At 40.0% G+C, this 24,503-nt stretch overlaps 1 protein-coding gene across 2 annotated transcripts in view; it reads left to right on the top strand.

Moving 5' to 3' along the window:
- acbd6 (acyl-CoA binding domain containing 6) overlaps positions 1-24,503 on the top strand; it is a 221,059-nt gene that overhangs the window by 174,374 nt on the left and 22,182 nt on the right. For both annotated transcript variants that reach the window (XM_063064879.1, XM_063064878.1), the window contains one exon: positions 14,625-14,655. In XM_063064879.1, coding sequence (XP_062920949.1) covers positions 14,625-14,655 — 31 coding nt within the window. The remainder of the gene's footprint in view (positions 1-14,624; positions 14,656-24,503) is intronic.

The raw sequence follows: 24,503 nt of genomic DNA, 5'->3' as shown, positions 1-24,503 counted from the left end.
TCTGCTTCTTAGATCCTGCATTGCCTCTCACTATCACCTTGATCTCATCCTTAATTAAGAGTGTGACTCCAGCTCCCTTACTTTCCTGCCTATCCTCCCATATTACCTGATACCCTTGGATATTTAATTTCTAACCATCTCCACACTGCAACCGTGTTTCTGTAATGGCCACTAGAACATACCCCTCTGTACTGATTTGTGTTAAAAGTCCTCTCAACTCATTTGAATACTATGGACATTCAGATAAACACTCATTGGCCTTCTAGAATCTAGTAACCCTTATGTTCAGTGCATTTGACTTTTCTGTACTCCCTCTGGTTTTCCTCTTCTCTAACTTTTGATTTTGTGTCTGCAATGCCTTCTTGTCTTTTTGCCTGGATTCCAATTCCCCTGCCATATTTGTTTAAATTCTCCAACGATATGAGTAACAATCCCCCTGGACATTGATCCCATTTTTGCTTGGGTGTAGCTATCCAATTTGTACTGGTCCCACCTCCTCCAGAACCCGTCCCAAAGTCCCAGGAATCTCCTGCGCCACTGTTCAAACCACATATTCATCCTAATTACTGCTAATCCAATTCTCACTCGTAACTCACGTAGGTAGCAATTTTGAGATTATTACCTTTGAGGACATACTTTTTAAATTTTTCACCCAGCCCTCTAAATTGAGCTTTTAGGGCCACCTCCCATTTTTTTCCTATACCATTAGCACCTACGTGCACCACGACAACTGGCTGTTCACTCTCCCCTTCCAGAATGCCCTGCAGCCACACAGACATCCCTGACTCTTGCACCAGGGAAACAACACCAACTGGTAATGTTTGTAGATTCTATCATAGCAAATAGGACTACCAGTTGTCCCTCTACTAAGTTCCCTGCCATATTTTTCCTGGCTACTGTTGCCTTCCCCTTTAAATGCCATCACCCCTCGAAGTACCTAAAGCAATATATCTGCTTTGGGGCAAGGTGACTGCAGCTGCCTCCTGCACTACCTTCCTATTACTGCTCTGTATTCATTCCCAACTCTCCCAAGACCGAGGGTGTGATCAACTCACTAAATGTGTTATCCACAACACTCATAATGTAGATGCTCCGAAGCAAATACATGTATAACTTCAGGGCCATCATACATTAATCAGCAGCTTCAGTTGGACACTCTGGAAGCCTTCCTGGGATCCAACACCAGAGGAGCATGACACAATTCTGAGCTCACCAACCATGACTAAAAAACTTTCAGGAGATGAACAGCTAATGAAAGACCTACCTCACCTTCTATTGCTCACCATTCTCACCAAAGCCCATAGTTAGACAACCAGCATTCCCCTCCCAAAATGGCCTCTCTACTTGAGCCTAACTTCTTTTTAATAGCTGCTGATACTTAACTAGGTAGCCAATTGCCTATTAACTACAAATTAGCTGACTTACCATTTTGCCACGCACCTTCGCTCTGGCTGACACAAAAAGTGGGATCTTCCAGGCCACCCATTTCAGTTCTATTTCCCATCCCCGTTCTGACATGTCAGTCCATGGCCTTCTGTGCTGCCAGGTTGGAGGAGCAACACCTTAGATTCTGTCTGCATAGCCTCCAAATTGATGGCTTGAACATTGATTTCTTGATCTTCTGGTAATGGTAATTCCACCCCCTCCCCACCCTTCACCCTTCCTGTTTTTCTCTCTTACCTCATCTCCTTACCTGCCCATCACCTCCCCCTTCCCTTTCTTCCATGGTCCTCTGTCCTCTCCTATCAGATTCCCCATTCTCCAGTCCTTTATCTCTTTCATGAATCAACTTCCCAGCTATTTACTTCATCCCTCCCCCTCTCCTGGTTTCACCTATCACTTGCCACCTTGTACTTCTTCCTCCCCTCCCCCCCAACCTCTTACTCTGACTGCTCCCCTTCCTTTCCAGTGTTGAAGAAGGATCTTAGCACGAAATGTTGACTGTTTACTTTTTTCAATAGATGCTGCCTGACCTGCAGAGTTCCTCCAGCATTTTGTGTGTTGCAATTAATTTACCTCCTTTAAATTCCTATAAGTGGAATTCTTGAGCAAGCAGCAAGACCCATCTTTTTGCATTTCTCCTCCAAGTTTTGACTCCTGCAAGTGGGAGTCAACCAAGCATCAAGGATCATTAGAAAGTTGTTTCAGTTATCAGTTATATTAGTCTTATCACTTCTACCACTTAACACCATAAAATTGTGGATTGCTTTCAATAAATTTACCAAAGACGTGTCATGCAGAACCTTACACAGCTTGATATTTATTAAGAAAGAAGAACAATTTACAAGGCACAGCTACTAAGGCTGGCTACTTCAAAATGAGTTAAGAGCTCCCATTCTTCATTTGTCACCTCCCTCTCTATATCCTGAAAAAACAACTCATTCTTGGAAACTGGTTTCACTATATCTTACTCCTAAAGGCTATTCACTACATGAGGGCCTGAACTGGGAGTCTGATAGTGTACTCCACTGTTCTTCTGCATATGCTTCAACTGGAAGAACAACTAAGAGCACTCCTTCAGCATAATCAGGAGGAAGACTAATTTTAAAAAATCTTTGATTAATAGCCAGAGTCCATAGTGCAGGATGTTGGAATGTTGCAAATTTGAGATAAAGCCAAGGTAAATTAAATTGCCATGATTAAGTTAATCCAAGCTCTTGCTCTAACAGCTTGAAGAGAAAGCAGGTTACCGATTCAAGATACAGATCAGCTACAGTTAAGTAATTCAGTTGAAGTGATCCTATCAGCGCTCTGAAAGAGGAGTTAAAAGACTAGGAGAAAAATGGGAAAACTTATCTGATGGGTTCGGCTGCATTGCAAGTGACTCCCTTGTTGGTAGTATAATATTGAGGCTTGTGAGCTGTGCTGCTTTCTCGTAGTCATAACATTAATAATTGTCATACTAAGACCAAGAGGAGAAAAATATAAAAGTATCCATGTGTAACACTGCCAGTCTACCAGTTGAGTTAGCCTGTTATATAATTTTATACAGAACATTTTTTGTAAAATGTCACCAGTTTTTTAATTTTTGAAATATGTCGATCGTTCTTATGACTGTATAATAACATCAAGAGGACCAGTTGACTGTTTTTGGCTGGCTGCTATGGTCTAACTTGCATATCTTTGATAGATGTGCATTAGAACCAACCTGTATTTTAAGACCAAAATATCCCCTCTGAAATATTGTGGTTTTTTTAACTGAGATTGTATATTTTAGCAGTTTGAAAGAGTGAGAGAGTGTACAATTGGACTTGGTGGTGGATAAGAGGAAGGCAAGTGGATGCATTAACAAATTCAGCACCATCTGAGCATGTAAACTTGTGATTTCTTTGTCCGTATTGTTGAAGATCATCCCAGATGGTGCATTGCCCACTAAGCTACTGGAGGATCCCAAAGGATAGTTCTCTAACCCACTTTTCTAACCAATTCTCTTTTTTTCATCTGTTTTATTCAATTGAAAGAAAATCCAATTTATACAAAGTGATTAGAACTCTAATGTGTCTTGATAAAACCAGCTGAAATTTGACAATGTGTGGATTATATTTAATATGCTGAATATTTAAAGTAACAGAGATTGAGTAAGATCAAACATGGGCCAAAATCCAGCTGAGATATGAGGCAGAAAAGTGAACGAATACTTTTCAAGTACAAATGGTAATCTTCATCAGAGGAGCCATAATAAGTTGGTTCAGATCAGAATCAGAATTTATTTTGCTGTTTTGCGCAATAAATATAAATTATGACAAGTTACCAAAAAAATGTGAATAAAAGGAGTAACAAGGTAGTGTGTAGTACATGGGTTTATGGACCATTCAGAAATCTGATGGCGGAGGGGAAGGATTGTTCCTAAAACGATAACTATGGGTCTTCAGGCTCCTGTACATTCTTCTTGATGTTAATAAAGAGAAGAGGGCATGTCCCAGATGATGAGGGTCCTTAAAGATGGATGCATCTTTTTGAGGTACTGTCTTTTGAAGATGTCCTCAATCATGAGGAGAGTTCAGCCTATGATGGCACTGGCTAAATCTGCAACCCTCTGCTGCCTCTTTTTTTTCCTCCTCCTTGGAGAGTGATGCAACCAGTCAGAATGCTCTCCACCATATATTTGTCAAAATTTTCAAGAGAATCTCCTCAAACTCCTAATGAAGTATAGCCACTGGTGTGCCTTTTTTGTGATGGCATCGTGTTAGGCCCCCGACAAATCTTCTGAGATAGTGTGCTGAGAAACTTGAAGCTACTCACCCTTTCCACTGCTAAGCACTCAGTGTGTACTTTATTGATGTCCTCTTCCTGAAGTCCGCAATCAGTTCCTAGGTCTTGCTGACACTGAGTGTGTGGTTATTGTTGTGATACCATTCAACCAATCAATCTAGCTCACTCTTCATCCCCATTTGTGATTCTGCCAACGATAGTAGTGTCATTGGTGAATTTATAGATGGCATTTGAGCTGTGTTTAGTCACAGTCCTTAATGTAGAGAGAGTAGAGCAGTGGGCTAAGCACACAACCTTGAGGTGCACCTCTTGTTGATTGTCAGCAAGGAAGGAGATATTACATGACTGTGATCTCCAATTAAAAAGTTGATGATCTAGTTGAAGAAGGAGATATAAAGGCCCAGGTTTTGAAGCTTGTTTATAGGAATTGAATGGTTGATGGTGTTGAATTCTGAGCTGTACTTGATAAGCAACAGACTGATGTATGTTTTGCCATTGTCTAGATGCTCCAAATTCAAGTGGAAAGCCAGTGAGATTGCCTCCGCTGTTGATCTGTTGTGGCAGTAGGCAAATTTGGGGTGGGTCCAGGTCCTTGTTCAGGCAGGAGTTAATTCTAACCATGACCAAACTCTGAAAACACTTCATCACAGCAGATGTGAGGGCCACTGTGCAATAAACATTGAGATAGCTCACCCCTGCTCTTGAGCACCGGCATGATCAATGCTCTTTTGTAGCAGGTGGGAACCTCTGACTACAGCAATGAGAAGCTGAAGATATCTTTGAACACTCCATCCAGGTGGCCAGCTAAATTAGTGATCAAATGACCAATTAAGCTAATCTCTACTGCCTGCATAATGTCAATATTCATTTAGTACCCTTCCAAGAACACTGCCTGGGCTTGACGCCTTGTGAGGGTTCACCCTCTCAATGGTGTTCCGACATTGGCCTCTGAGACAGAGATCACAGAAATCATGGGGAAGCTGGCCACAAAGTTAAATCCCATTATTGAGATTGTAAATGGAGCTCTGCTCTGCATGTTAAGTTCATTTACATTACAATTAAAGTGAATTTAAGCCATTTTACACCATAACCTTGTTATAGCCCAAACTCAAAGCTCACCATATATGCTTTCAGTTGCCTGATCATATACCAAACTGACCCAATCATTTACAAAGTAATTCCAGGATCTATGAAACATTGAGTAGCCTTAAAGTTCATGTTTCTCAGAAGTCAGCGTATTCACTGAAGTTCTTGCTGAACAAAGAACCAGAACAACAACATAGACCAGACCAGCACAGCACATGAACAAGCTCTTCAGTCCACTGTAATGCCGAACCAATTAAATTAGTGATCAAATGGACAACTAATCTCTACTGCCTACACAATGTCCATATTCATCCATTTTCCTCACATCCGTGTGCTTATCTAAATGTCTTTTAAAAGTAATCACAAAATATTCTGCAGATGCTGGGGTCAAAGCAATACTCACAACATGCTGGAGGGACTCAGCAGGTCAGGCAGCATCCGTGGAAACGATCCGTCAACGTTTCGGGCCGGAACCCTTCATCAGGACTGAAGAGCCCTATATATACCCTATATAGGGCCTCTGCCCCTTCCCTCTTCAGTCCTGATGAAGGGTTCTGGCCCGAAACATTGATTGATCATTTTCACGGATGCTGCCCGACCTGCTGAGTTCCTCCAGCGTGTTGTGAGTGTTGCTTTTAAAAGTAATGTTTCTGCCGCTACTACTATCCTAAACAGCACATTCCAAGCACTCACCGCTCTCTGTGTTTAAAAAAAACTTGCTCCTCACATCTCCTTTAAAATTACTTCCCCCCCCCCCACCTTAAATGCATGCTCTCTGGGATTAGACGTTTCCACTCTTGGAAAAAGATATTGTCTGTCTACTTTATCTGTGCCTCTTATAATCTCACAAAGTTGTTGGATCTCTCCTCAGCCTCTGGCAGCGCACCAGAGAAAACAACCCAAATTTGTCCAACCTCTTGTTGTAGCATATGTCCTCTAATCCAGGCAACATCCTCTTCTGCACCCTCTGCAAAGCCTTGACATTCTTCGTATAACGTGGCGACCAGAATTATATGCAATAGTCTAGCTGCAGCCTATCTAGAGTTTCATAAAGCTGACTTTGGAACTCAATACCTCGGCTAATAAAGGCAAGCATGCCATAAGCCTTTTTAACCACCCTGTCAACATGTTTAATCACTTTCAGGGAGCTATGAACTTGGACTCAAGATCCCTCTGCTCATCAACACTCTTAAGGGTCTTGCCTCTTTACATTTGACCTACCAAGGTGTAACACTTCACATCTGGCCGGGTTAAATTCCATCTACCATTTTATCCTCCCATATTTACAACTGATCTATGTAGTGTTGCATTCTTTGTCGATCTTCTATGCTATCCACTAGACCACCAATTTTTTTTTTATCATTTTCAAACTTATTAACCCACCCATCTACATTTTCATCTAGGTTATTGGTATACATCACAAACAGCAGAGGTCCCAATACAGATCCCTGCAAAACACCACTAATCACAGATCTCCAGCTAGAGTAAGTCCTTTCATCTCTACCCTTTGACTTCTATGGGCAAGCCAGTTCTGAATACTGTTACATACCCTGTGGGTATCTTGTGCCTGTCTTGTGACCATGATGTAATTGAGTATCTTGTGAGCATGATGTAATGGTCTTGTGATGGTGGGGTGATGTAATTTTCCCGCCAGTGTGAGGTCACGTGATGACATGTTCTCAGCAGGTATATAACGGGAAACCCCTGTAGTTACACAGTTGATTCCTTGTTTAATTCGTCAGTTACTCCGTTATGCTGCATATTTGTCTCATGACGCAATTTCGGTTTAAAGTGGAATTTTACTTTCTATTGTAAGTCTAGTATTGGAGAGTGAAGACTTTACTAAAGTATGGGAACCTGAAGGATTGAGTAAAGTTGGTGTCGTTCAGCGGTTTAATACAGGATCGACCTTATTGAATCTTCGTTCAGAAATAGTGACCTGCATCTAAGATAACCCCTGTAAGATCAGGAAGGTTTTTGCAGTGATCATTTGACAGGAAAAGGTCAGTTCCTTTAAGCCATTTTATTTCCTTCGTCGTGAATCAGCAGTAATGTCACGTCTTCGAAGAAATCCATTTCCAGAGAAGTCTCTCCTTATTGACTGTGTAAATCACTTGGACTTTCGAGTTTACCGTTTTAAGATTGTTCGAATTTACCCCTTTAAGACTGTTTTCGAATTTACCACTTTAAGAACTGTTTCAGAGTTGCCGTATAGCAGTTAACTTCTGGTTAAGTTAGTCGTTTGAATACTTTTCGCTATTGTTGAGCAGAGTTTAATAAATGTTTATGTTTGTTTATAAAACTTGACTTAATTATATATTCATTGTTGCCGGTCATGTGACAAAATAAACGGCCATTTCATGGTGGATTCCATGTATCTTACTGGTTTCTCCCCCACAGTCCATAGGTGTACTGGGTAGTTTAATTGGTCATTGTAAATTTAACCCTGATTTATCAAGTTTGTCAGGGGTTGTTGTGGCGGTGTAGCTTAAAGGTCCAGAAGGGTCTACTCCATGCAGTATCGATAAATAAATAAAATAAAAATAAAACAATCCTCAGTTTGAGCCTCCCATGAGAGACCTTATCAGACACCTTACTAAAATCCATGTAGGCAAAATCCACAGCTCTATATTCATCTATCACCCTCGTCACCTCGTCAAAAAACACAGTTAATTTAGTAAGACATGACTTGCCCAGCACAAAGCCATACTGGCTCTCCCTAGGCCATGATTTTCCAGATGTTCATACATCCTATCCATAAGAATTCTATGCAGTAACTTCCCTAACACTAATTTGAGACTCACCAGTCTATCGTTTCCAGGATTATCCCTTGTTTCCTGCTTGAATAATAGATCAACATTAGCTACTCTCGGAAGTTCTCAGGACCTTGCCTTTGGCTAGAGAAGGCACGAAGATATTGGTCAAGGCCCCAGCAATCTCTTCTCTTGCCTCTTTCAAAACCTGGGATATATTCCCTGTAGCCCTGGGAGTATATCCACCTTAATGCTCTTTAAGAGACCCAACATTAGCTCCTTATTTACCTCAAAATTCGCTTGCAAGTTAATAATCTCAACAGTGATCTTCCTATCCTCCATGTCCTTCAATATTCAGTCATAAATCTCCAATAAACATCCAAAGCTAAGCTACACACATAAAAGTTGCTGGTGAACTCAGCAGGCCAGGCAGCATCTCTAGGAAGAGGTACAGTCGACGTTTCGGGCTGAGACCCTTCGTCAGGACTAACTGAAAGAAGAGCTAGTAAGAGTTTTGAGGCGGGGGGGAGATCCGAAATTATAGGAGGAGGGGGAGGGATGGAGCCAAGAGCTGGACAGTTGGTTAGCAAAAGTGATGTGAAAGGATCATGGGACAGGAGGCTTAGGGAGAAAGAAAAGGGGGAGGGGGGAAGCCCAGAGGATGGGCAAGGGGTATGGTGAGAGGGACAGAGGGAGGAAAAGGAGAGAGAGAAAAAGAATGTGGGTATATAAATAAATAATTAATGGACGGGGTACGAGGGGGAGGTGGGGCATTAGCGGAAGTTTGAGAAGTCAAAGCTAAGCTTCCTGATTGCTCTAGGTTACTTGCTGATCACTGTTGTTCAGTGCCATACTAATCAGATGGTTCTGGATTGAATGTGTAACATACAGGTAGCTTGTTTCAGCTAAAGAGTGGTTGTAATGTTGCAGTGACAAGATCCTTAACAGTGTTGATTTGCAGAGGGATGTCGGGGTCTGAGTCCATAACTCCCAGAAGGTGGTTATACAGGTTGATAGGGTGGTAAAGAAGGCACTACCCTACTGCTTTTATTAGTCAAGGATCTGAGTTCAAGAGTTTGGAATATATAGCTCTAGATGGGCTACATCTGGAGTATTGCATTCAATTCTGGTTGCCCCATTGAAGGAAGGATGTTGAGGGCTTGGAAAGGGTGCAGACAAGGTTTACCAGGATGCTGCCTGGGTTAGAGGGCATATGCTATAAGGTGAGTTTGGACAGACATGTTTTTTTTTTGGAGCAGTGGAGGCTTAGGGGAGATTGTAGCTGGTTTTTTTTAGATTATGAGAGCCATAGATAAAGTAAGCTGCTGGTATCTTTTTCCTAGAGTTGAAATATCTAATACCAGAAGGTATGCATTTTAAGGAGAGAGGGGGTAAATTCAAAGGAGATGTGCAGGGCAAATTTTCTTTACACAGAGATTGGTTGGTGCCTAAAATATGCTGCCTGTGCTAGTGGTGGAAGTCTCTTGAATACCTGTATCGTAGAGGCTTTTAGGCACATGAATGTGCAGGAAATGAAAAGATATGGACATTATGCAGGCAGAAGGGTTTAGCTTAGTTGGTTACTAATTTGATTATTGCAGCACAACATTGTGGATTGAAAGGCCTCTTCCTGTGCTGCACTGTTCTATGTCCTAATGGAGGATAGTAACTCTAGACAGGGAGAAAAATAAAAGGTCTCCCTTATCCCTGACCTCTGTGCACCAACACCACTACTCCCTCTCCAGCCACCCGTCCTAGTCTCATAGACACCTGACAACAAATAAACTGCAGTTCACTACTACCAGAGTTTACCGTTGACAGATGGTCACTGATGACATAGTTGGAAATATAATTCTAAAATAAGTCTTGGTCTTTAGGATATGCCAGGGGTTGATGGAGGTGGAGAGAAAAAAAATAGTATATCTGGTAACTGTTGGGAAATCTTTCTAGACATCACAGTGGTATCTGATGGAGCGTGACTTGCTCTGCATTTCTGTGATGTTGCAGTTCTGTTTTGGCAGTGCTGCCTTTAATCATTGTTACAGCTGCAGATCCTTGGATGACGGATCAGAAACACATCACATTACATTTCAATTCACTTTCATTATGACACTTAACCACAGAACATCTTTAGGGACCTACTACACTAACCTATTTGAAGTGTCATCATAAAAGACTTACATACTCTGCAACTTTGCTCTGCAAGCATTCTTTATTTTTTCTCTGAGTGCAGCCCAATCCAATAAATTTTCACCATGACCTCAGAGATTAATTGAATAGACAATTCACAAATGAACATAACCTAACCATGCAAGACAAAGAACAGCATCAGAATGAAACATTACAGCATTAATCCTCCTTTGTGGTAAGGAATGGTGCCTGTTGTAGTTGCCCAGGGGTGGTGTGGGAGAGAGCAGGGGCTTCTGTGGCTGCACTGGAATCAGTACTGGGTTGGGAACTGGCACCTCCTGCCAATGCTGCTCTCCAGTGTTCACTCAGTGGAAGAACAAGCTCTTTTTTTTATATGACCGTTTGTTTTACTGAAGTCGTAACCATATTTGCTATTTGTGCTATTTGCCGTGTACTTTGTGCTGTTGGTAATGTGTCTTGCACCTTGGCCACAGAGGAACACTGTTTCATTTGGCCATATTCATATATGGTTGAATCGATGCAGTTTTAAAGAAGGCAAGACAGCAGCTATACTTCATTAGGAGTCTGAAGAGATTTGGTACGTCAACAAGTATGCCCAAAAACTTCTATAGATATATCGTGGAGAGCATTCTGACAGGCTGCGTCACTCTCTGGTCTGGGAGGGGTGGCTGCTGCACAGGACCAAAAGAAGCTGCAGAGGGTTGTAAATTCAGTCCGCTTCATCTTGGGTACTAGCCTACAAAGTACCCAGGACATCTTCAAGGAGTGGTGTCTCAGAAAGCCAGCGTCCATTATTAAGGACCTCCAGCACCCGGGCATGCCCTTTTCTCACTGTTACCATCAGGTAGGAGGTACAGAAGCCTGAAAGCACACACTCATTGATTCAGGAACTGCTTCTTCCCCTCTGCCATCCGATTCCTAAATGGACATTGAACCCTTGGAAACGACCTCACTTTTTTAATACATAGTATTTCTGTTTTTGCACGATTTTTAATCTATTCAATATACGCATACTGCAATTTATTTATTTATTATTATTATTTTATTTTGTGTTTTTTTTCTTCTATATTATGTGTTGCATTGAACTGCTGCTAAGCTAACAAGTTTCACGTCACATGCCGGTGATAATATACCTGATTTTGATTCTGATTCTGAAAATAATATTGAACAAGAAGTGTGTGGATGTTTTTAAGGATTCCTAGGACAATATACACTCCTGTATTTCTCCTACATATTCTGTTTTAGTTATGCTCTCATGTAGTTGGTTATGGAGTTTGTACACTGTACATCTGCAAAGATTAAAAATCATCGAATCACTTTGGAACAAGAGACAGACAGCCATTCAGTCTATTGGATCCCTGCCAGTTTTCTGCGGAGGAATACAGTCACTTCAACTTCTCCAGCCTAACTTTATATCTGAAATCCTAAATCCAGGTTAGCCCACTGAGTATTGCATGAAGTGGCTAAAGATTCAGATAATCTATTTCCTCTGTAACTCTCTATATCCTTCAAAATTAACAGCAAACCTCTGGTTCCAGGGACTTCCTTCCTTTGTCTTGTCACCTCTCTTTCCCACAGTTACTTTAAAATCTACACCAACCTTCATCAAGCTCTCAATCATTTAGTCCTAATGCAACGTTCTTTGTCTTGATATTCATTTTTGCTAATAATCCACTTATTCAGTTCCTTATTAAAGACACACAGTAGCATAAAAGAAAGTTTTTGTTATGGAAGATTTTGATGAGAATTGTTAGTCTGGTAATGATCAGTTGCAGATATTTGGGATCATAATCAAGTATTCCAAACCTAAACTCAAACACAGTTTGAAAGAGTAAACCCCCTTCTATTACTACCCCAGAAACAGGTCCAACATCAGCTTCTGATGGGTATCCCTGCTGTCATTTTTTAAGTGTTATCCACTTATTTAAGGTTGCCTACTGAGTATAACAAATCCTTTTGCATGATTCACAAAAGGTTAGTATGCAAGTACTGCAAATTACGAGGATCGCTAATAATGTAACTGTTTACTGCCAAGGGATTTGAACACTAAACCAGGGAGTTATGCTTCATTTAAAAAAAGTCATGGGTGAGAGTACCTCTTTGACTCCTTATTTAAGGTAGGATGGTAATACACTGGAAACAGCTTAGAATCGGTGTAATAAAACTCAAAGCTGAATTTTCATATGCGGAAAGATGAGGTAAGTATGGTCTGGAACTTAGAAGATTGAGAGGGAATGATACAGCATAGAGCAGTACAGCAAGGGAACAGACCCTTCAGCCCATGTTGTATGTGCCAAACACAATGCCAGATTAAACTAAATCTCTTTTACCTGTACATGACCATATCTGTCCATTTCCCTACACATTCATACTAAAAGTTTTTTGAATACAACAATTGTGTTTGTTCCCATTACCACCCCTGCCATCCTGTTCTAGGCACCAACCACTCTCTGTGTAAAAAATAAACTTGCCCCACACATCTCCAATGAACTTATTCATTCTCACCTTAAATGCATGCTCTCTGGTATTAGATATTTCAAGCCTGAGGAAGAGTTTCTGACTCAATATCCTCTCTGTGACTTATAATTTTTTAAAGCTCTGTCAGGTTTCTTCTCAGTTTTTGATGATCGGAGAAATCATCCTAGGTTTGTCAAATCTCTTACCCTCTTATCTAGACAGTACCCTGGTAATTTCTTTTGCAAACTTTCTAAGCTTTCGCATTCTTCTTGTAGCGGGGCAACCAGTTTACACAAAATATTTGGGAACAGCTTCTTTCCAACTGTGATAAGACTGCTGAACAGATCCTGATCCAGATCTGGGCCATACCCTCCAAATATCCGGACCTGCATCTCGGTTTTTTTGCACTACCTTACTTTCCATTTTTCTATTTTCTATTTATGATTTATAATTTAAATTTTTAATATTTACTATTGATTTGTAATCCGGGCAGTGGGAAGCGCAGAATCAAACATCGCTATGATGATTGTACGTTCTAGTATCAATTGTTTGGCGACAATAAAGTATAAAGTGTTCCTAGTGCAGCTTAACCAAAATTTTATATAATTGCATCATGAATTCCTGACTCTTGTATTCATACAAAATTGAGTGGATTTAACAATGTCAATATGGAAGGTTGTTTCCTCTTGAGGGAAAATTAAGGACCAGATGGAAATATTTAAATAAATGGGGCCAATCATTTAAGACAGAAAATTTTGTTTATCTTGGACATTTCACAGCCTTTGTATATATCTTCCTCAAAAGACAGTAGAAGCAGAGACTTTGAATATATTTTAATATACAGATAAGCTAGCGATGAAATAATACCACAGGTAGCCATGAAGGTAGAGCTGAGTTTATATTTACATTGACTATGTAATTATCAAATGGCAGAGCAGACTTGAGTGCCTCTGAGTCCTACTCCGATCCTAAATTTGTGTATTTGTATGACAACATGTCCTTCAAAGTGGTACAGAGCTGTCCAATCCCAATGCAAATGCTGTTTCAGACTGAAAAAAAAACATACATACAAGAAGTTTCAAAATTGCTGGGCTGTTTGCTTTGCTTCTGCATTTTGCGCTTTGGGCCTATGAGACAAAACATTTCACTTTTGCTTTCTTTACAACCAGTATGGAGATTTTCATTAGAAATGTAGTCAAACTCAAAAGTGAAGAACCAGTGGATAAGAGTGCAGTAAAGCCTCTGCATTCATTTGGTGTCATAAATAAAAGCAATAATGTAATGCCAACAACATTTTACACATTTTAATTCCACATCCCATTTCCATTCTGACATGTCTATCCACGGCCTCCTCTACTGTAAAGATGAAACCACACTCAGATTGGAGGAACAACACTTTATATTCCGTCTGGGTCACCTCCAACCTGATGGCATGAACATCGACTTCTCTAACTTCCGCTAATGCCCCACCTCCCCCTCGTACCCCATCTGTTACTTATTTTTATACACACATTCTTTCTCTCACTGTCCTTTCTCTCCCTCTGTCCCTCTGAATATACCTCTTGCCCATCCTCTGGTCCCACCCCCCCTTGTCTTTCTTCCCGGACCTCCTGTCCCATGATCCACTTGTATCCCTTTTGCCTATCACCTGTCCAGCTCTTGGCTCCATCCCTCCCCCTCCTGTCTTCTCCTATCATTTTGGATCTCCCCCTCCCCCTCCAACTTTCAAATCCCTTACTCACTCTTCCTTCAGTTACTCCTGACGAAGGGTCTCGGCCTGAAACGTCGACTGCACCTCTTCCTAGGGATGCTGGCTGGCCTGCTGCGTTCACCAGCAACTTTTATGTGTGTTGCAATAATGTAATGTCTGTCAGATTATTGAAGTTTATTAATTGTTTCAGACTTAGATTATTTTTCTGGATTTTCCAAATGATATACAATGAGACTTGTCTCTTCTGATTACAGGATAGTGAAGGACAAACAGCACTGCACTATGGTAAGTCTGTTAATTTGATTTTGTTTTAATTATTCTGCATTGCAAAGATTATTTGCCAGATTTTGAAAGGAAGGCTAGATGAAATCAACTTCAACTTCAGTAGTTTATTTTATCAATATAATAATTTCTGGATTTTATGGTCATAATGAGAATGGAAACCATAAGTTAAGTGTGATATTAATATTGGTATCTCCCCACTAACTGTATGGTACTACTGCTGACTCTAAAATAATAGGTAGAATTTTTTTCTCTCTGCATTTTAATCCCTTAAGTTGCATGTTTTTCTCTCTTGACCATGAATGAAAATACATCAGTTATTACATCGTGATGTGTTGGCAAATCACAATAAATTACGCTCCATGGCCACTCCATGCTCATTAATGTAAATATCTAATCAGCCAATCATATGGCAGCAACTCAATGCACAAAAACATGCAGACATGGTCAAGAGGTTCACTTGTTGTTCAGATCATACATCAGAATAGGGCAATTCAAAGTTCAAAATAAAATATATTATCAGAGTACATACGTGTCACTAGATACAATCCTGAGATTCTTTTTCTGCGGGCATATTTAGCAAGTCTACAGAGCAGTAACTGTAAACAGTTATGTGATCTAATTGACTTTGACAATGGAATGATTGTTGGTGTCAAACAGTGGTTTGAGTATCTCAGAAACTGCTTATTTCCTGGGATTTTCATGCAGAGCAGTCTCTAGAGCTTAGAGAGAATGATTCAAAAAACATCCAATAAGTAGCAGCTCTATGGGTGAAAATGCCTTGTTTATGAGAGGAGTCAGAGAAGAATGACTAGACTGGGTCAAGCTGACAGGAAGGTGACAGTAACTCAAATAACCACATGTTACAACAGTGGTGTGCAGAAGAGCACCTCAGAACTCACAGCACATTGAACCTTATTGCTCATACCAAGGATATGTTGCTCAGTGTTTACTTTAATCCACATATTGGAGATGATCTGGCCAAGATATATCCATGTTATCTCTTTCCTTCCTCTTCACTTTTCCTGCTTCAAAGGTAACCTGAATCTTGAGATCCACTCTACAAGGTATTACAGTGCTTTCCCAGAACAACATGCTGTAAATGGCAGAATTATTGTTAGGTATTGTCCAAGCATTACAGGATTCAGCCCCTGCATATTTGGCAGCATGGAAATGCTTGTATCTATTAGTGAGTGTGTGCATTGTTGTCAAGACCTGGTCATTTTGGGTAACCTTTGTCCCCCTTTGATTTGTTGTGGTGGCACCAGCAGAAAGCTAACCAAATTGTCCAAAAAGAAGTGGTTCACACCCTGCTGTGAGATTGGTGCCTAGGATGGCACAGATGGCATCCAAATGTGACAACATTTGTGTCGGCTTGGGAAGGAAACTTGTTCTCTGAGTAAACATAGCCTGCTTTTGTGAGCTCTTACCCATTCACCTTACTTCCACTCATTAACAACACTGTGCTGATTAGTGCAAAAGCTTGAAGTCGAGCCAGAATCCTTCAGCATCTTGTGCACCACTCCCCACCGATGTTACCAACTTTGAGTAATTCCTGTAGTATTGACGTCCTTTGGAGTTTTAGCAGCAATTAATAGAGCATAAGCCAGCAAGATGTCAATGATATCTGTAAATAGCATTTCTGGGGAGTCTTTCCTTGTTCTGAACATGCTTTTGGCTGCACAAGTTAAGTAAGTATAGAACATCAACCTTCAGTTTAATAAAGTCTAATCAAATCAGCATAGGCACATGTTGAACTAGCATGCATACTATTATGGCAACTGATTTCTCATGCCATAGATGTGTTTGCTGTCAAAGAGTAGACACATGCAACCTGATATTGAGAACCATTATGAAACTTATTCAAAGTATTTCTGCAGTAAAAATGGGTTTGATGAGGGATGGGGAATCTTTCTCTGTTTTTCACTTATACACACTCTCTTGCTGGCTCTCTCTTTCTCTTTTTCACTGATTCTGTCTCTGTCTCTCTTTCTGTCCTCTCCTTCTCCCTCTCACCCCCAGATCTGCTCTCTTATAATCTATAAATAATACTCATCATAACCATCCTTTTCCATCCCATCCTGTTTGTCTGATGGGAATACGTGATGTCCAGCCATTAGTACAACAAAGATGCTTTGATGCAGAAAAGTTTTTTTTTGTTTTACCTATCAGCAGTCTAAAACTTGTTCATGCATGATTCCACAAACATTCATATTGAGCAAGTGACAATTTAAGGACAAAACTAAACACTCTGAAATCATCTTGTTATTTCTGTAATGGTTTGTTACTTTGCTGACGTTATCATATAATATACACATGGATGGAAACCGTGTGTCTTAAATGAAAAACTATTATAAGTCTACTTCAAAGTTCCGTATCAACACCAGAGCCCAACAGCATCTTGGGATAGGGCTTCAGTCAACCTTTTTGTCTATTTATTGTTCGCCATGAGTTGTGCATTCTTGCTGCAGACATTTGACTACAAATGGAATTTGCGTAATCTGTAAAACTATCAAAAGAGAGCCAGGATATGACATGAGTGGAATTGATGAGAGTTTTGAAATAAGGATGTAATGTGCCTTGGAGGGCCTGCAGAATTACGCAGATCTTGGCAACAGAACAAAAATATGTTGTAAAGTTCATCTCAGGAATCAAGCATGACACTCTACCTCTGGACCATCTAGTTCAGGTTCAGATAGTTGTCAGAACAAGGGAAGAGTCCTCATTTATATTTCCATTATGAATTTTTTTCCACCTTTTTATAATGGAGAATGTATAAATAAACTCTCCACAATGTATTAATGTCCTCTCACTAATTTATGTAGACTACCTCAATTTTAGTTGTGCACAAGGGAATTTGTAATTAAATAATACATAAGTGTTCATAGAAACACTTTGATGTGTCATAATAGATGCAGCAGATGTTATATGTCCAGTAAGATGGCAGCACACTCGGCCGCAGAGGCTTCTACAGTGCCAACCAAAGGTGTTATTATACTGTATTTGTTATGATCAGGAAAACCCTGCTGGACATTAAGAACATAAAGTACTGCAGATGTACCCCATCAACGAGTTGCTTGTTGGCAGAAAAACTGAAGGAGCTGGACTTGGTGTGGATTGTGCTGCTGCCTGCATTAGAGATGTGTTGGTGTGGGAAAGGACTGTGCAGTCTAACAACGAGTGATTTTCTTAGTCACTTGTTATTACAAGTCCCTTATTGGACATTGGTGATGTGGAATATTTCTAGTCCCGTTCACAGTTTTGTGGGCGAAAGGCAGGGGAGCTACGTGCACTTGGTCATGCGAGGACTAGGCCTCAAAGCACGATGGTGCATATTTGCAGCCGCCCATGAGAGAGGCATCAAGTCAGTAGTAGACGCAATGTATTGTGTTCAACTCCAGACTGCTGCAACATTCATGGATTCAGGGACTTGGATTATATGTTCTGTTTTGTGATTATATTTTACTGCTGTGCTATATGTGCTATGTGTGCCTTGTGTTGTGAATGACTGCTGGTACTGTGTTTTGCACCTTGGCCCTGGAGTAACACTGTTTTGTTTGACTGTATTCATGTATGGTTGATTGACAATTGAGCTTGAACTTGAACTTAAACTTAATCTTGAACTATATTAAAAGCTTAAATGAATGTCGTGGTCTGCTTCACAGATTCTACCTAATAGATTAGATTAGATTATGAGGACATGCAGCCCTCTTTTATTGTCATTTAATAATGCATGCATTAAGAAATGATACAATATTCCTCCGGTGTGATATCACAAAAACATAGGACAGACCAAGACTGAAAAACTAATAAAAACCACATAATTATAACATATAGCTACAACAGTGCAACAATACCATAACTTGATGAAGAACAGGTCATGGTCACAGTAAAAACGTTCCAAGTCTCTTGAAAGTCCCACATCTCACGCAGACGGGAGAAGGAAGAAAACTCTCCCTGCCATGCCTGACCACGGTCTGACTCTGAGTCATCTGAAAACTTCGAGCTCCAATCAGCCCTCCGACACCGAGTACCGAGCACCATCTCTGCCAAATGCTTCGACCCCAGCCTTGGTCGACAGCAGCAGGCAAAGCCGGGGATTTTGGGGCCTTCCCTCCGGAGATTCTCGATCGCACAGTAGCAGCAGCAGCGAACCAGGCATTTCAGAAGTTTTCTCCAGATGTTCCTCTGCTTCTCACGTCTGTCTCCATCAAATTAAAATTGTGCACGGCATCCTACTTACAAATATAATATCATTTCACCGGAGAGCTGCACGCGCTGCATCGCGCCGCCATCTTCTCCTCCCGCCTCCTGCCAATTAATATCTCAAATATTGTTTCTGATCTATCAGTTCTATGATTGTCACATTCAACCACTGCCAAGAATTAAAATATGGAGAAAGTAAGATAGACTGGCAAATGACACTTCAAGGATTGACGGTGGATATGCAATGGCAGGCATTTAAAGGTTGCATGGATGAACTACAACAATTGTTCATCCCAGTTTGGCAAAAGAATAAATCAAGGAAGGTAGTGCACCCGTGGCTGACAAGAGAAATTAGGGATAGTATCAATTCCAAAGAAGTAGCATACAAATTAGCCAGAGAAAGTGGCTCACCTGAGGACTGGGAGAAATTCAGAGTTCAGCAGAGGAGGACAAAGGGCTTAATTAGGAAGGGGAAAAAAGATTATGAGAGAAAACTGGCAGAGAACATAAAAACGGACTGTAAAAGCTTTTATAGATATGTAAAAAGGAAAAGACTGATAAAGACAAATGTAGGTCCCCTGCAAACAGAAACAGGTGAATTGATTATGGGGAGCAAGGACATGGCAGACCAATTGAATAATTACTTTGGTTCTGTCTTCACTAAGGAGGACATAAATAATCTTCCAGAAATAGTAAGGGACAGAGGGTCCAGTGAGATGGAGGAACTGAGCGAAATACATGTTAGTAGGGAAGTGGTGTTAGGTAAATTGAAGGGATTGAAGGCAGATAAATCCCCAGGGCCAGATGGTCTGCATCCCAGAGTGCTTAAGGAAGTGGCCCAAGAAATAGTGGATGCATTAGTGATAATTTTTCAAAACTCGTTAGATTCTGGACTAGTTCCTGAGGATTGGAGGGTGGCTAATGTAACCCCACTTTTTAAAAAAGGAGGGAGAGAGAAACCGGGGAATTATAGGCCGGTTAGCCTAACGTCGGTGGTGGGGAAACTGCTGGAGTCAGTTATCAAGGATGTGATAACAGCACATTTGGAAAGCGGTGAAATGATCGGACAAAGTCAGCATGGATTTGTGAAAGGAAAATCATGTCTGACGAATCTCATAGAATTTTTTGAGGATGTAACTAGTAGAGTGGATAGGGGAGAACCAGTGGATGTGGTATATTTGGATTTTCAAAAGGCTTTTGACAAGGTCCCACATAGGAGATTAGTGTGCAAACTTAAAGCACACGGTATTGGGGGTAAGGTATTGGTGTGGGTGGAGAATTGGTTAGCAGACAGGAAGCAAAGAGTGGGAATAAACGGGACCTTTTCAGAATGGCAGGCGGTGACTAGTGGGGTACCGCAAGGCTCAGTGCTGGGACCCCAGTTGTTTACAATATATATTAATGACTTGGATGAGGGAATTAAATGCAGCATCTCCAAGTTTGCGGATGACACGAAGCTGGGTGGCAGTGTTAGCAGTGAGGAGGATGCTAAGAGGATGCAGGGTGACTTGGATAGGTTGGGTGAGTGGGCAAACTCATGGCAGATGCAATTTAATGTGGATAAATGTGAAGTTATCCACTTTGGTGGCAAAAATAGGAAAACAGATTATTATCTGAATGGTGGCCGATTAGGAAAAGGGGAGGTGCAACGAGACCTGGGTGTCATTATACACCAGTCATTGAAAGTGGGCATGCAGGTACAGCAGGCGGTGAAAAAGGCGAACGGTATGCTGGCATTTATAGCGAGAGGATTCGAGTACAGGAGCAGGGAGGTACTACTGCAGTTGTACAAGGCCTTGGTGAGACCACACCTGGAGTATTGTGTGCAGTTTTGGTCCCCTAATCTGAGGAAAGACATCTTTGCCATAGAGGGAGTACAAAGAAGGTTCACCAGATTGATTCCTGGGATGGCAGGTCTTTCATATGAAGAAAGACTGGATGAACTGGGCTTGTACTCGTTGGAATTTAGAAGATTGAGGGGGGATCTGATTGAAACGTATAAGATCCTAAAGGGATTGGACAGGCTAGATGCAGGAAGATTGTTCCCGATGTTGGGGAGGTCTAGAACGAGGGGTCACAGTTTGAGGATAGAGGGGAAGCCTTTTAGGACCGAGGTTAGGAAAAACTTCTTCACACAGAGAGTGGTGAATCTGTGGAATTCTCTGCCACAGCAAACTGTTGAGGCCAGTTCATTAGCTATGTTTAAAAGGAAGTTAGATATGGCCCTTGTGGCTACAGGGGTCAGGGGGTATGGAGGGAAGGCTGGGTTCTGAGTTGGATGATCAGCCATGATCATAATAAATGGCGGTGCAGGCTCGAAGGGCCGAATGGCCTACTCCTGCACCTATTTTCTATGTTTCTATGTTTCTATGTAATGACTTAATTCTAATTAATAGCAATTGTGTATTCATCATTATTATCTAAAGCTGTGAACAAACATTACACTTTCTACCGGATGCTTGCTGCCTATGAAACATTTCTAGGTTGTCTACCTATGCTTGCAGAACCCCATCACACATACCTATAGTTAGAAAATGACTTATTCCCCACAGAACATGTGTTATGCAAGTTGAGACTTAGGTGGACCGTAGCAAACATCTTACACATGTTAGTACATTTCAATTGACTTGGGGAAGTTTCAGAAATAAATCTTAAAACCATTGTTTCCATGTTTCCTTACAACATAGAAGGATGCTATTTGATCCATCAAGTGACTGCCGACTCTTAGAGCTCCAAACTTTCTATTAAATTTTCTTGTATGCCTATTGTCCCCATAGGCATACAAGAAAATACCAACATAAAAACATCAACACTCGCCCCTCCATTGCTATCCTAAAACTCAACTGTACATTTTCTCTGCATGTACTTATGCAATCACAGAGAGAACATGCAAAGTCCATGCAAACAACATCGGGTCTCTGGATCTGGGTTGTTCACTTGGAGAGGCAGCATGCACAACTGCCTGCTTGGGTGCAGCTAGGTGATAATAACAAGTGAAAAGGAATCAAAACACAGATGTCTTGGAAATTTTTGTTTTAAAAACTAGCTTTTCAGATTATATTTATGCAAATAGTACTCTCCTACAAAATTGCTTTGAGAGGCAATTAAACTGCACTTCTAGCCTTATCACCCATGAAGACTTTGAATGTTAAAAAACATTTACAAGCAGTGAACTGTTAGAAATTAGTTATGCTAGGAAAAATTAAAATATAAAATATTTGAAGTGTCATATATTAAGTATCATATATTATATCAAGTATAGTGGTGCTAGAAAGTTTATGAACTCTGTAGAATTTTCTCTATTTCTGCGTAAATATAACCTAAAATGTGATCAGATCTTCACATTAATCCTAAAACTAGATAAAGAGAACCCAATTAAATAAATAACACAAGAAGCATTACACTTGTTCATTTATTTATTAAGAAAAATGATCCAAAGTTAACTAAATCAATTATTGAACCCAGCAATAAAGATGGAGTAAATAGTAATATTATCAATAGAAATACTTACACTATGTTTATTAGAGCAACTGAGGAAAAAGAAATAATTGATATAGTATATAAATCAAAGAGCAAGAAAGCAACAGATTGGAATGGATATGATATGTATTTAATTACAAACGTATTAGTATTTGTAAGAAGGTTAGATGATTTCATAACAAAACATAATATACTCTGTGAACAGCAATATGGTTTCAGAAAAAACAGAACCACTACAATACATAGATTTTGTAGAGGAAATATTAACTGCTATAGAAAGAAATGAATACACAGTGGGAATATTCCTTGATCTAAAAAAAGCATTTGACACCATTGACCATAAATTATTATTAACAAATTAGAAAGATATGGTATTAGAGGGGTGGCACATGACTGGTTAAGTAACACACATCAAAGTTGCTGGTGAACGCAGCAGGCCAAGCAGCATCTATAGGAAGAGGCGCAGTCGACGTTTCAGGCCGAGACCCTTCATCAGGACTAACTGAAGGAAGAGTGAACTCTCCTTCCGTTAGTCCTGACGAAGGGTCTCGGCCTGAAACGTCGACTGCGCCTCTTCCTATAGATGCTGCTTGGCCTGCTGCGTTCACCAGCAACTTTGATGTGTGTTGCTTGAATTTCCAGCATCTGCAGAATTCCTGTTGTTTGACTGGTTAAGTAGTTATTTGGAAGACAGGTATCAGTATGTACATATAAACAACTCGAATTCAAAACTTTTGAGGGTAACTTGTGGGGTTCCACAAGGTTCAGTGCTTGGTCCATTGCTGTTCGTTTTGTATATAAACGATATGTGTACGGTCTCTCAGACATTAAAATGTATATTATTTGCTGATGATAACTATATTTTGTAGTGGGGAACATCTGAAACAACTTTTGGATACAGCGGAGAAAGAACTAAAAATTATAAAGAAATGGTTTGACACTAACAAATTATCACTAAATCTAAGTAAAACTAAATTCATAATATTTGGAAACCGTGTACCAAACTCATACAGTAAACTTAGAATAAATTATGTTGAAATTGATAAGGTATTTGAAACAAAATTTTTAGGAGTGATAATAGATAATAAAATAAGCTGGAAACCACATATAAATTATGTCAAAGCAAAAATGTGAAAATCTATTGCAATACTGTACAAAGTGCAAGATTTCTTAAATCAGGAACCTTTGTATACATTATACTGTTCACTTATAGTCCCATACATGACTTGCTGTGCAGAGGTATGGGGAAATACATACAAAACAAATACAAACTCAATTGTTCTACTCCAAGAGAAAGTCATACGAATTGTAAATAAGACAAGTTATTATGAGCCAACCAATCCACTATTTATTCAAGTAAGCACTTCAAAATTCGGAGATTTTGTAGATTTTAAAATAATACAAATTATGTATAAAATAAAAGATGGACAGCTACCACAAAGTATCCGAAGGTTGTTTAAAATGAGAGAAAGTCAACATGATTTGAGAGGAACATGTATATTTCAAAAACAAGCAATAAGAACAAATGTAAAAAGTCATTGTATTTCAGTCAGGGGGTGAATCTGTGGAACAGTTGTAGTGAGAATTTAAAAACATGCACCACACTTAACAAGTTTAAAAAGTTATTTAAAAATAATTTAATGAACAAATATAAAATACGTGATTTAAAATGAATGGGAGTAATGTAAATAAATGTGTGAAAAGATTATGAATTTTTTTGTTTTGATGTGATGATTGACGTCATATATTTTGTTGTTTAAGTAAGAGAGGTAGGCGTAATAAGCTGTAGCTTCAGCCTACAACCTTTCGGTCTGTTTTAAAGAATATCTATGTTTTTTTGTTATAATTTTGTCCTATGAAATCATCATTGAAAATGATGCTTTTTGTTATGTTTGTACTGACTGAAATAAATTTTGTTCATTCATTCATTCAATATTACATGTACTTGTTGGAAAAAGTATGTGAACCTTTGCTTTCAGTAACTGGTGTGACCCCCTTGTACAGCAATAACTTCAACCAAATGTTTCCAGTAACTGTCGATCAGTCCTGCACATTGGCTTGGAGGAATTTTAGGCCATTCTTCCTTACAAAACTGCTTCAATTCTGGGATGCTAGTGGGCTTCCTTGCATGAACTGCTTGCTTCAGGTCCTTCCACAATATTTCT

This window comes from Mobula hypostoma, chromosome 12, assembly GCF_963921235.1.
Source record: "Mobula hypostoma chromosome 12, sMobHyp1.1, whole genome shotgun sequence".
In the NCBI taxonomy this organism is placed as follows: domain Eukaryota; kingdom Metazoa; phylum Chordata; class Chondrichthyes; order Myliobatiformes; family Myliobatidae; genus Mobula; species Mobula hypostoma.
Note: the sequence above shows the minus strand (reverse complement) of the source record. Positions and strands in the feature narration are given on the sequence as shown.